General features: G+C 40.9%; 1 protein-coding gene across 2 annotated transcripts in view; it reads right to left on the reverse strand.

Annotated features, from left to right (window-relative positions):
• LOC147235094 (hyccin 2) overlaps nucleotides 1-13,233 on the reverse strand; it is a 41,841-nt gene that overhangs the window by 14,913 nt on the left and 13,695 nt on the right. For both annotated transcript variants that reach the window (XM_086145943.1, XM_086145942.1), the window contains exons 3-6: nucleotides 9,254-9,333; nucleotides 6,712-6,813; nucleotides 4,614-4,793; nucleotides 1,222-1,302 (exon numbers count right to left, since the gene is read on the reverse strand). In XM_086145943.1, coding sequence (XP_086002069.1) covers nucleotides 1,222-1,302; nucleotides 4,614-4,793; nucleotides 6,712-6,813; nucleotides 9,254-9,304 — 414 coding nt within the window. In that variant the 5' untranslated portion in view covers nucleotides 9,305-9,333. The remainder of the gene's footprint in view (nucleotides 1-1,221; nucleotides 1,303-4,613; nucleotides 4,794-6,711; nucleotides 6,814-9,253; nucleotides 9,334-13,233) is intronic.

Consider the following 13,233-nt stretch of genomic DNA (forward strand, 5'->3'; position numbering starts at 1 on the left):
ATCAGATTTGTGGGTCACCATAAACCGGGTTCCACAGTGTGTCGTTACATCGTTTGTCTGCAATAAAACTCCCTAACTGGAACCAGAATAGTATCTCATGCATGACTTTCTGTGATTTTCTCCATCTCTGCGCTTGTGGAGAACGCGGTTATTAGACACAGATATTCTAGTTGTAGATGTTTTGTTAATCCATAGAATGAGCTGTCTATAATGAACAGAGACCGGATAAGACACAGGTAAAGACTGGGAGGAAAAGAGTTCAATTAGAAAGTGAGATTTTATCTCAAGATCTCTTCATTCAGAGTAGGTCCGGAGCAAAAGTCGCCCCCAATTTGAAGCAATGTTACAAGTACAAAGGACGTGTGCGAGCAGAGAAGGGAAGCATGGATTAATTCAAAGAGAGAGTGAGTGTTTGCTCATGCTGGAGTCCTGGGGATAACGCCATGTGATGGGCAAAGCTGTACTACAGCCCAGGAAGCTTGTTGTGATTCACGCACCCGCCCTCCTCCTCTCTGCTTTCTTCATTCTCCCAGCATGGGAGGAAGAGCCTTTCAAGCTTGTAATTACAGCAATAAATTGCCTTCAGCACATACCACACACTGTACGCTCATCAACACACACACACACACACACACACTCTCTTGGTACCATTCAAAGTGGTCATACTGCACATCAAAACAATTTGCTTTGGGTAGAAACTAGAAAATTTCCTGTAAATGACACTTACTCAGCACGTCCTGTTGATTGTGTTACAAATCAATCCAAGGTCAATACATGAGTCAATAATAAACACGATTTGAACAACCCCGGAACACAAACACGGTGAAAGATAATGCTTGAGAGTAAGACGGACTAAAACATAAGAAAAATGCAGAGGAATTGTTTTAGTCAACAGGACAGGCTTCAGTCTAAGTGAGACCGTGCACAGGCCCAACATCAGAATTCATAAAAATGCTGCATAGGAGAAATGGTTTTGTGCAATAAATGGAATAACTCATGTGGAGTACTCGTGGTGAGATTAACAAAAATCCAGTTCCCGGGGAGTGTGACGCCAGGGTGCACGCATCTTCCACACGGACGCTTATTAAATAAGTCTCCCAACCTGGCAGGGGGGGAGGAGGCGAAAAAAAGAAAATAGACAAGAGAAAAAAAACGACTCCAGGTGAAAGGTAAGAGTAAAATACGGTCAAAGAGAACAGGCGTAAAGGAGAGGAGTCCTACCTCATGATATACCGATGGCTTGGACAGAGATGGGATTGTGAAGGAGAGGAGCTTGCTGTTGCCGTCTTTGTCTACAATTTCCTACAGAATCAAAGAAAAGGAGAAATTAAGAAAATCAAACCTATTAACAACACCCTTAAATACAGTTCTCGGAGAGAAATGCCCGTTTGTCCAATGTTCTCAGCAGCTCTGGTCAGAGACACCTGAGTATGAAGAGCCTCGCTAAAACTCTAAAAAATGGGCGGACTGACCGCTCTGCCTCTGCTCTGTCACAACAAACACCAGAATGAAGTTTCTGAACATCTTGCCTGCTGCAGAGAACCAAACAGTCTTCTTAATTAAATGGCTTTATGCCAGCAATATTTGGGACTGTTCCCACAGGCGGTGCCTCATTAAGATTAGGTAATTTTTCTATGGCGGAACTGCACAATGTCTTTGTTTATGTGGCTATTCTCAAGGTGAGATGATATCATATGTTGCTGTCCTTTCAGCAGCAACCCAAGTCCCTTCTGGAAACTTTTGTCAGCATCTTTCTAAGCCCTCATATGCCTTTCTACTGTAGATTAAAAAAACAAAAAAAACAACTATGTATTGGTATAATACTGCCATGCATAGTGCTGTGAGTTTTCCCCTACTCTCACTGTAAAAAAAAAAAAATAAAAAAATCAGAGTTTGTAGTAAATTAAAGCTGGCCTTAACTATCTGGCTGGAGAAGCCAAAAGAAATAGGAGCAGAGAGTGAAAGAAAATTGCGGTTCTCATGTTGAATGTCGGCATATCCTCCCGCCCCCAGTCTCCTGTTTCATTGAAACAAGGGGGTTTCACACTAAAATATAAACAAATACACTCACCAAACAGAGAAAATTAGAAATAAAGGTCTCTAGAAACTAGAATTCCGCTTCCAATACTAGCCTGGTCCTCTCGGCAGCTGAGATAAATAAAAGCCGTGGCCTCCGTGTGAGGAAATATGCTATGCCTGATTATTTTCACCAGGCAAAACAGAACAGGCTAAACGATAATTGAGTGCATTCCCAGAGATTTAGAGCTGAGGATTTTTCATTTGGCAATAAGCGTTTGTCACTCCTCTGTAAACCAATTATGCACTGCTCAAGAGGTTTCAAATGCTGGCTGAGGGTAATCAATGTAATTGTGACAATGGTCTGTGACCACAGTGGATGAGTGGACCCACTAAGGAACGAGTCCTCGTGTTAGAATATGATAAAAATACTAGATATTTCTGCCCTCAGAAGGAAAGATAATTGAAATGGTCTTTTCGGCAAAAAATGTTATCCGAGTTCACACATTTCCAGTACATTCTTTGAACAGTAATGGAGTAGAGCGGGCTGCAGAATGCCCCGAATGTCGATCCATATCCCTGCCGATTTACTGAGGGTGTGTGACGGCGATGGCAGCCGGCTCCTTCTCGCTGTCTTGACCTTTCAATCTTTCATTTGTTTGTTTTTTTTTTCCCAAGAGTCCAGTGTGTGACAGATAAATAGATAAATCAGGTGGAACAGGGTTGTTTGTGTATGGTTTGCTCAACGCTGATATATTCAGAATTATAGTGAGAAATTCAGATGGGGGTTGCTGCAGATGGATTAATACGTTTGTGGTGCTACCCTTCAGACACATTTTATTTGAATTCCAAACAAATAGAACATCGGTCCTATTTACTGTATCAATGTTTCCTTAATAATTTGCAATGTGCTCTTGTGAGGTTCTTCATTTTTTTTTTTTTTTTTTGTTAAAGGCAAGACACTATACCGTTCTACTATTTCACTACCACAACCATAATTTAAAGATAATTGATAAGCATGGTTCTACTGCCTAGCCCTATTAAAACTTTGGAAGTGGCAACCGTTTTACGAATTAATCATATCGATGAATGCGCTTTAACTTTCACTGTAATTGAGGAGTCAAGTTCCCGATATTTGTTGAATTCATATTTTCCATACACAGGGAGCCTGTACCAGGAGCGCAAAGAACAGCAGTTTATCCGCCCACTTGTCCGAACATCCCTAATGTAGGTTTAGAAATGTGATAGGAACCAGACTTCACCCTTTTTATCTACTTTTCTCCCTGACACTCTGCTTTCAGCTGGTCCTCGTCTCCCATCCTGCCCTTCACCGGCTGCAGTATATCTCTGTATATCTGATGGGGCTGCTGAGAGCACAGCCGTTTATCAGAGCTCAGCTGTAAATGACTGCATGAATTGTGTATGTGTGTGTGTGTGTGTATGTGTAATAGTATCGTCACAAAGAAATAAATTATGCATGACATATACCTTTAGCTGTGTTGGCAGACATGGAGGCCTTTCTACTGGTATTTCTTTCTCTTAGACCATTTCCAGGATGGGGTTTCTATGTGATTCAATCTGTCCTGGGTGCATCCACTTGGGCTTTCCCTTTCATGTCAACAAATCTTAATAATGTTTGCCCTTAACAAAGCGTAAAGATTACTTTCAACCTCTATCAAGGGCTTTATCAATCTCCCTTACAACATCTTTTGCTTAAATGATTTCAATTGGTACCATTCAAATCTGTTGCTACCTGGCACTTGTCTAAATGTACTTAAAAAAAAAAAACATTCAGGTTTGATGATCTTTTTTCAAGACTTCTCCAGATTATTGTAATGTCAAATTAGTTCATTTGACTGACGCTGAAATGTTCTTTTCGTGGGAGAGCTGATTGGCCGTCTGTCAAAATTAGGACTGCAGCTCGTTAATTCTTGTATTTGCACACTGATGATTATTGAAATCAATTCATTAAGCAATCAGATAAAACACATCATAGCTCTATAAAATGTCCGTCTAGGTTTTCAGATTCATGAGGACTTTTGAAACGGTTGGATTGTTGAATTGTTGTTTCAGAGTCACTGTCACCGGCATGCTGCCCATCCCTCAAAATAGTCATTTCCTTATGATGGATATGAAGAGCAAAACGTGGACTTTCTGTGAATGCAAAAAAAAACACCTTCACCATTCAGAAAATGTCAGATATTGATGAATTAAGATCAACTGCTAGTATTTCATCCCTTGGCACCCATGTCTGGTGTCGACACGTACTGACGGGGAAATATCGATGGCGTGATCTGGTGTCAAGGTTGGCTGTTTAGCGGCACCTTTTGTAGTAATCTCTGAACGCCCTTTCGCCGAGTTTGTGACGCTAACTTGCGCCAATATTTTACGGGAGGGCGTCCACCTTGTTGTTACTCACCCCATCAGAACCATTTCACTGCAGATACTGTTACTACTTTGCATCCCAAATATGGGATGCAAATGCCTGAAACAGTATGTACCATAGCTAAGATGGTAAGAAGCAGTGCCAAAGCAGTACCAAGGTCACATTAACACCTGCTCTCGCCTTCCCGCCAGGACTCGGAGGATTAACCCACCAGGTTATAAATGCCCAGGAGGAGCGCCTCGATGCAACCGTTGCTCTGCCGATCCCTGCTGGCCGTGATCCGCAGATAAACCCAGACCAACTCGGGCAGGAACTGCAGGGTGAAGCGCCGCAGGCGGTCCTCTGAGCTTCGGTATAGCTCGAACAGCTGGTGGCACACTGGCTCCAACAGCTGGATGAGAAGGAGAGACATCGGGACATGGAAATCAGTATCTGTCTGGCATAGAAAGTGCACTTCACGAATACTGAGATCACACTTGAAAACAGAACCAAATCTTCATTGATATTCAAACCAATCGCCTGACCAATCCAGGCATCCATATTTACCACTAGATGTACCGCATTGGATCTAGCACATATTTCCAGGTAAACTAGTGTCCATTATTAAGCCAGGCTTCACTTAACTAAATGATAATAACCTTCCCCAAAGCCCTTTTAACTTTAACCCGTGATCGCCTTATCTCACGCGGCAGCCAGAGCTTCTGATTTTAAGACAGCAAATCATTATTTCATTGCTCATTTTTCCCCAAAATGGAAATGGGATGGAGAGATGGAATTTTTTTTCCCCCATCTGTCACAAGCGAGTGCGCAGGAGTAAAGGCGATCCAGGGTTGGGACGCCTTAGATGAAATTCAGGTCAGATTTGTCGTGGTAGCCTGCTTAAACAATGTGTTCAGGTCAAAATGCTCATTTCACTGATCAGCACTCGGGGGAGAGATGCATTGTTTGGTTCCTCTGAAATAGGCTTTAAGGGCCAACCTGAAAACCAATAGCCCCAAAACGGTGATATAAACCAAACCGGAAAGTTTGTGAAACAACCATCTCCCTGTTGATTTGCTCTGGGGGGGCTGGATTGAGGTCCTGCAGCACTAATTCGTACTGAACTACAGCTGACCCCGAAACCGACTGTGACAGATTAATGAGTTTGGTGAGACATTTAGCCCTCCATGTTGTAACCAACAAACAACCACCTCTCTCACTGACAAGCACGTGCACAAGCACGTAAGTGTGCACTCCCTCGTGGATCCTCCAGGATCCCTAATAGGATTTTACGGCCAGCCTGACAGCTCCAATTGAATTTAGGTCCCTGGTTGGGTGACACCCAAATCTGACTGCGAAAGAAATGGAAGAAAAACACTGAGAAAGAGAATTGGAGTCATCCACTGATTAGGTGTCTCAGGCCTCATATTGGATCTTTAGTACTTTTTAGAGAAAATACCACCATTTGGCCCGTAAAATGATTTGAAAACAAACAACACAACACATGTATTTCCTGTACAAAGTAGACAACTATCAGTATGAATGTGGCGTCTACATCAGCGGTTGGGAACCCTGTGGCTCGCAAGCCGTATATGGCTCTTCGGTGAAAGCATATGGCTCCCAGACAATTTTGAGCTGAAAAAGAAAAAATCTGTTTGGAACTGATTTTAAAATACTTGCGATACTTCTTCATAATACTGTGTCATTTTAAAGTAAACAGAAATTATTTTTGAAGATAAATTTCGGGACGGGAACCATTGGCTTCCGAGCACATCCGGGTCATTGTAAAAGCGGAGAAATTAATTTTAGCCAAATAGTTAATACGCGTCAAACCTCGTAGCGGAAAAGATGGCGAAAATAAAAAAAGACAATGATTACTGTGCATTCCAGGCTGCGTGGACAGAGGAATTTGCATTTGGATCTGCGGTATGTCTAATATGCTATGATAAAATTGCATCGATGAAACGGTCAAATGTAAAGCAGCACTTCCAGCAAATCCATGCAGCACCAGAGGTCGCATTAAAAGTAAGACATATTTAATTTATTATACGTTAGAAATTCTATACGGCTCTTGATGAAATATATTTAGAAATATTTGGCTTTTATGGCTCTCCGAGTCAAAAAGGTTCCCGACCCCTGGTCTACGTGACATGTTTTTAACTGTGTGTGAGTGTGTATGTGCTTCTGGAACACTGTGGGCTATGTCATAGGTGATTACACATTGTATTGTGTAAGTCACAGTCGTCCTCGAGCTAAAAACAGATGAAATTGAGAGATTGCGTGCATATATGTGTGTGTGTGTGTGTGTGTGCGTGCCCTCTGTATGTCACCTCATTGCTGGGATCCTGGATGACTCTGTAAAGTGCTGGAACCAAGGACTTCTTCAGATGAAGACTGCCTGCGTAGCCGGGGATGTGGGTTTCTGGTAAGGACTGGATCAAAGAAAAACAAAACCCAAATTTACAATTTTAACAAGAGGCTACAGATGCAAAAACATAAGCAGTATCAGATTTCTACTTTCCTTCCCTCCAGTCTAAGACCAGAACAATGTATTTATATTTATCAAAAACTGTGTAGCTGTGAATATATATACACACGCATATAAAAAAATAATGGATTTACGTCATACATAATTTGTCTTTCTGCATCCTTGCAATTTTTGGCTAATTTTCCTTTTCTTCCTTAAATTTGCACTTCTTAGGTTGGCAAATTGACTTGGCTGCAGGGGGAAAAAATCATCAGTGTTTATAATTGGGCCTTTACGGTTTGCTCTCCCTCCCCTCTTTTGCCACAGTCATCGCAAAACTGACTGCAGCTCTTTCATATATATATTTCCTAGTCTGGTCTCATCTATGATGTTCGGGGGCCTGTACGACTCGGCTAGATTGAAATCTCTCTCCTTATTGTTTTATTTTTCCCGGGGCACCAGACGACATCATCGATGTCATTAGCTCTGTATCACCTCTATGGGTGTTGTCGAAAGACTTCATTTCTTTTTGGTTGCACGCCATCCAAATGGAATTGGACAACAATAGAAGCAAGCTGTCATATTTAGTCGTACTGTACTATGTATTCTTCTTTCTTTAGTTTTTTCCAGACGGATACCACTTCCTAAGCCTCTTAAATGCATTTACTATTATCAATACTTGAGCCATAACTTGAGGATCTACAGAGAACCTCACAATCTGCTAAAATGCTTGAATCTAAATTCATGCCCACAGGCTTTTTCTACAGAAGTCCTCTAAATTGGTTGTAACGAGAAAAGCAGTGGTATAATTACTAACAGAGGCACTCTTTCAGTTGCATTTCCCAATAAGTCCTGACAGTGTGACAGTGAGGCGGCATGAGTAATTACTGGACTTGGGGCACAGGGCAGCACAATGGAATAATTTACGCTGGTGCTTTCCCTGCCCTGATGATATAAAATAACCGCGCTGAAATATGTCTCGATCTCATATGCAATGTTAAAAATGGCGTGGAAGCGGCGAGAAATCGCAGATGGGGATCACTTCATCAGGCAGGCCCGACAAACTGTCCACTCGTAAAAAAACTATAAACAAAAAAAAAACAAAAACAAATAGAGTACTCATTTGAGAACATCAGCTTTAAACATTACAGGGTGTGTGTTGGTCTGCGATCACAGAATGAAGAGACTCTGCCTCCCTGATGGTCATTTTAAGGACAGAACACAATGTGCTGGTCTTCACCACTCGCAGTGAGTCATAGCCATCCATTTCCCTCACTATGCATCATATTACTTGCTTCTCTCTTTCACAGTTTGCGCTGCCTTCTGCTCCTGCTTGAAATGTGCTACCCAATTCATTCTCCGTGCTCTACCATCCTCTTATACAGCTTATTCTAAGGATGTCATATACAGCTGCGTGGCCATTTTGCCCATCGAAAAATGCCCCTGGTCAACTTTAATGAACTGTATGTTGCTGAATCATCAAAAGCACAAGAACCGTATTTCTGGTTCACACGAGTTCGACACAACACGCGGTTACTTTCAATGAATACAAGAGAAATGTTTACAAACGCATAACAGGGTCTTACAATAATCATGCAAGAATAAGAATAGTTACAAATAACAATTTCATGGAATTCCCAAAGAAGAAGGTGCATTAATGAACAGCACACGATGGTGCAGTTTATGAAAAACCATCTCAATATTCAGAAGCTCTTTTGTCTGTAGAAATTAGTGATAACAGTCAAATCTGAAGAGCACATGAGTTGAGGTTTTCTTCTGCGTAGCGTACTGGAATTGCACTATCACTTATTAAAATAATACAAATCATCATCTTTGCTCCTAATTTTCTGATACTTTCTAAATGATTGTTTTGTGACTGCTTACTAAAATCAACATTTGTAGGTGACTTCCAAAAGAAATTTGGGGATTTTTGGCCAAATATTTGGAAATATTTGGTGGCTTCTTGCTGTTTGTAAAGGTCTTGGGGAATATTAAAGGGGATGTTTTACCAGTTTATGAAAGCGTGATTATAAAAACAAGCAAGTGAATTAGTGTAAAAATGATTTCCACACACTACTGAATGAACAAACCATTAAAGAAACAATGATTTGTATTCTGATGTAAGAAATTGTCATGTTTTATTTGCTCTAAATTAAAAAAAGAAGAAAGAAAGAAAGAAGGCATAAATACACAGTTGAATGATATTCAATACATAAAAACGTTGCATGAGTCATTCCGACAAAACAAAAGTGGGCTTTGTCGGTTATATCAAACAGTCATTACTAATTTACAAAGGTCTAAAAGGCTTAACAGCAATCCGTGAAATTGATCGAGTAGTCAGTGAACTGAACTAATCATTCTCCAGGAGAAATAGATGAGGTATGAAGGCAGAAGAAGGAATTTACCTTGAATTCTGAGAGCCATTCTTCGACGACACCTCGCTCTGAACCTGGCATCTTCTTCAGAGACCCCCCTCCTCAGCTACCTGGCAGATTCAGAGCAAGACAGGGAGTGGGAGGAGATGCGTGGTTGACTTTTTGAGACAGCACGTTGTCATTGGCAAACAGAAAGCAGCTTGGTTAACAGGCATATTTGCTTTCCAAAACTGACCTTCATCATTTTTTATGTACAAAAAAAAAAAAAAAGGTTTCACAGAGTCAGAATTGACAACGCAAGCGATGGAATTAGTGACGCGTAGAGATCCGCAGCTTTGACGACATTATTACTGTTACTACTCCTTCACGGAGTCAAAGGCCTCACGTTTTTCGGATCCACGGTGCTTGGATTTGGAATTTGTGGTCACGGGTCCTCACTAGTACTAGTACTTTTGGGTTACTTGCAATTTTAACACAATACCTACCGGATATGTCTAATTTACTATAAGGGGCTGTTATCTGATTCAAACTGCAATGCATTATATTTTTGGGAAACTTAATGTATTTGATGTTTCTGAACAATGAAAATATACTATGCAGTAATATTACCTTTACAAGAGTGGTAGTGGGATAAACAACCCCTGGTCAAGTATTTCTGTGTGTTGAATGAGGAGGCTTTGGTGCGGCTCCGGTGTTACATAAGCACACAGCACCGCTGTGGCCTCACCTGTCGCCATGGATGAGTGAATACATGAATATCAACCATCCATATGGACTCTTCTGTTGTGGCAATGCAAATCTTCGTGAAGTCATGCTGAATAGCCATGGCTGGTGATACAACCTCACTATAATGCACTTAAAAGTGAGCGCTATTGAATCTAAATGCTTTCCAAACTTCGGAAACTCCAAATTTGTAAACTCTAACATACATCATTTCTTGTAATTAACCACTGGAAGCAATGCATTTGAGGAGCAAAACTAATTACTATGTTGTGATTGCGCCGCTTATTTACTTTTTCCCTTCTCCCCAGCTCTCAACTGCAGCAAGCTGTTCAAAAAAACAAGCCATTTCTCATTCATTGCGTGGAAAAATGCACACTGAGTAACTAGCCCGTGAAAAGATCTGCAACGTGCAAGGCATCGGGTCGCCGTGCGAGAGTTGTGTGATTACATGCGCTTGCTCGTTTTTTCCTCAATTTACGGGAAATTATTCATTTGCATAATTGTGGAAATGTGATGCAACGGGAAATGATGGGTGTGTGTGGGTGTTTGGGAGGGAGTCCCATGTTGACCATGAGGAATTTACTCTTGACAACAATGAGCAGCTCTGTGTGTTGAATCAGTGAAGAAAGTCACCTTTCACAAGTTTGGGTTTCCACTCCTTTTCTGTGTAAAACACTGAGCTCATGATCTAAAAGCGAGCGCTATATTTAGCTCTCGCTTTGGAGCCACACTGTGCGGCTCATAAACCTGTTGTGGGTTTGACTTGATTGGATTAAGGATTAGGACTAAGTCAACACATTCTCATTGGATCCCCCCTCACCATTTCAAGTACAGGGTTCTTTTGCAGCTCACAAACATTGTGTTATCTGCATTTTCAAGCATCCTATTTCTAAATACTGATATAATTTTGAAAGCTACGCAATTATAGAGATGCCGTTTCTGTTTGTTTGTTTCTCTTTGTTTACTGCACAGAGCCCACAGTCTAGACAGGGGGAACCAAACGAAAATTTTGCACTGTAGTACGGTAATTATGTCATTTTAAAAAGCATTTTTTCACAATTTTGTATTTCATCATCTCCCCTAAGGCACAAAAATGCAATCCCACAGCAGTTGATCTACTGGCAATGAAAATAAACCTGTTGCAGCTGTCTCTGAGTTAATGACCTTTCTGACATTTGACATGCCCCTCAAAACAAAGTAGAACTGTGTGCATACATAAAGTCCAAACACTCACTCTAGCAGGGAGCCGTCATGTTGACACACCCTGTACATCTTATTTGGTACATCCTATCATTACAAACTGGAAAAATCTGCTCTGCCAAAGGCATTTTAGGATTTACTTTCCTTGTTTTTTTTTTTTTTTTAACATAAATCCACCCCTCTCCCCAATCAGTCAGAGAAATGTCAACTATATTGGATTTTCTGAAAGGACTTGGTGGCAATTTGGCGATCAACATACAGTGAAAGCTGTATTCAAAGGTCAAAAGGACATTTGTGAGACCAAAATATTACCCCATCCTATACTCCCTAACGTTTGTCGTTCTCAAAATGACGGAAAACAAACAAAACAACAAGCAGTTGTTTCACATTTTAAAGCGTGATAATTGTAAAAGGTAATATACAGTCATTAGGCATCCTCCTTTAAATGTAATATCTTACACTCTGAACAAGCTCCAGGTTTATCGCATTTTTTTCAATAACTGTGAATAGCCGTCATTCTCACACTTACGCCCCCCTTCCTAAAACCAGGACTCAATAACAGCTTCGGTTGTTTAGAGGCCAGATGTCGGACTCGGACAGCCTTCTGTACCTGGGCTCCAGATAAAATTCACTTCTGCATTTCGTGATCCAATTCAACACGGCACTCTGAACCGTGCAGATAAAGGGGTAAGATATCTGATTTGCTCTGAGGCTGGGAGAGACAGAGCTCACGCTCACAGCCGCGAGCAGATGACGACCTGAATGAGCCAAATATTTTTGTGTGAAGGCAAAATCAAGAGTGTGAATCGAAGGGCTCCATTTAGTATGCTTGTTCAGCTCCTCATGAAAGGCTGACTCATTCATTTCCTCTTGCTTGTCAAGCTGTCAAAGACTCCATGGAGTGAATTTCTCATTGGCGGGGCTGGCTTCGGTTACCATGGGAACAGTACTGAAGTGGCTCACCCAAAATGAAAAATAAAAATAGACACTCTTTTCAGATGTAAATGTAAAATAAATAAGACGGTGCAAATAAGGGACGTGCTCTCCATATGCCCGGACGCAGGGATTGCCAGAAAAGGTTATGAAACGGGGAAAAAAAAAAAAAAAAAAAAGTTGACCCACCTTTAATCAGCCAGGGCAAAATGCTTTGCTAAGTCCGGAGCAAAATTACCAAACATGATTTCATTTGCGGTCTTGAGTAATTAATGCATTGATTCCCCATAAATAGCCCAAACTGCAAACATACAGGTTTGAGTATGGCGGCAACATCAGCTATTGATCCTTTGCAATTACCCTCCAAACTGCAGATTTAGCACCCGAAACGCAACTTTATGGACAATATTGTTCTAAAAATGGATTCATTAGTGGAAAGTGGGGACGGCAAAATGGCAAAAATCAATCTTCAGAATGTAGTATTTGTAGGCCACAGCCCAGGTTCTCTCTTGGTCTTATACTCCGACATGTACATTTTCCTTTCCATAAAAGTCTGAGTTGCATGTCCCTACTTTACTGCCATGCTCACGTGGAAACCAAGTGTTGTAAGAAATTTTACGGAACAAAACCACTCAGTCATGTGGTGCAAAGCTTGAGCAATATTACAATCAATCTGTTTTGTCTGATTGAGCTGTTATGCCACAAGATTATAAGCCAAAACAATGACGTTGGACTATACTCATTGTCTCACTCCACAATGTTTCTGTTGTATTCCAAGTTAAATATGTAACCCTGAATAACATTCCAGATAAATGGTTTGGCTGTTAGTCTATAAAAATCCAACACACTGTTGTCTGTGTTCATTTTAAACGCATTTAACTAAAACCGAAGAGATTAAACATATTTCACCCTTTTCAGCAAAAACCTATATATATATATATATATATATAGAGAGAGAGAGAGAGAGAGAGAGAGAGAGAGAGAGAGCTAAGTTTACTGTCAAAGTCAAAAATGAAAACTGACAAATTCATGATGACATATTTGCCATCTGACATCTTGTTTCTTTCTGTTGTGAGAAAGCGCAACAAGTATGATGAAACTGCAAACAGTTGTTCTTCACAAGCTGCAGAAATTAGTATTTTTTGCGACAGCGA

Source organism: Fistularia commersonii, chromosome 4 (genome assembly GCF_037954325.1).
Source record: "Fistularia commersonii isolate RoL2024-O1a breed Wild chromosome 4, RoL_Fcom_v1.0, whole genome shotgun sequence".
In the NCBI taxonomy this organism is placed as follows: Eukaryota; Metazoa; Chordata; class Actinopteri; order Syngnathiformes; family Fistulariidae; genus Fistularia; species Fistularia commersonii.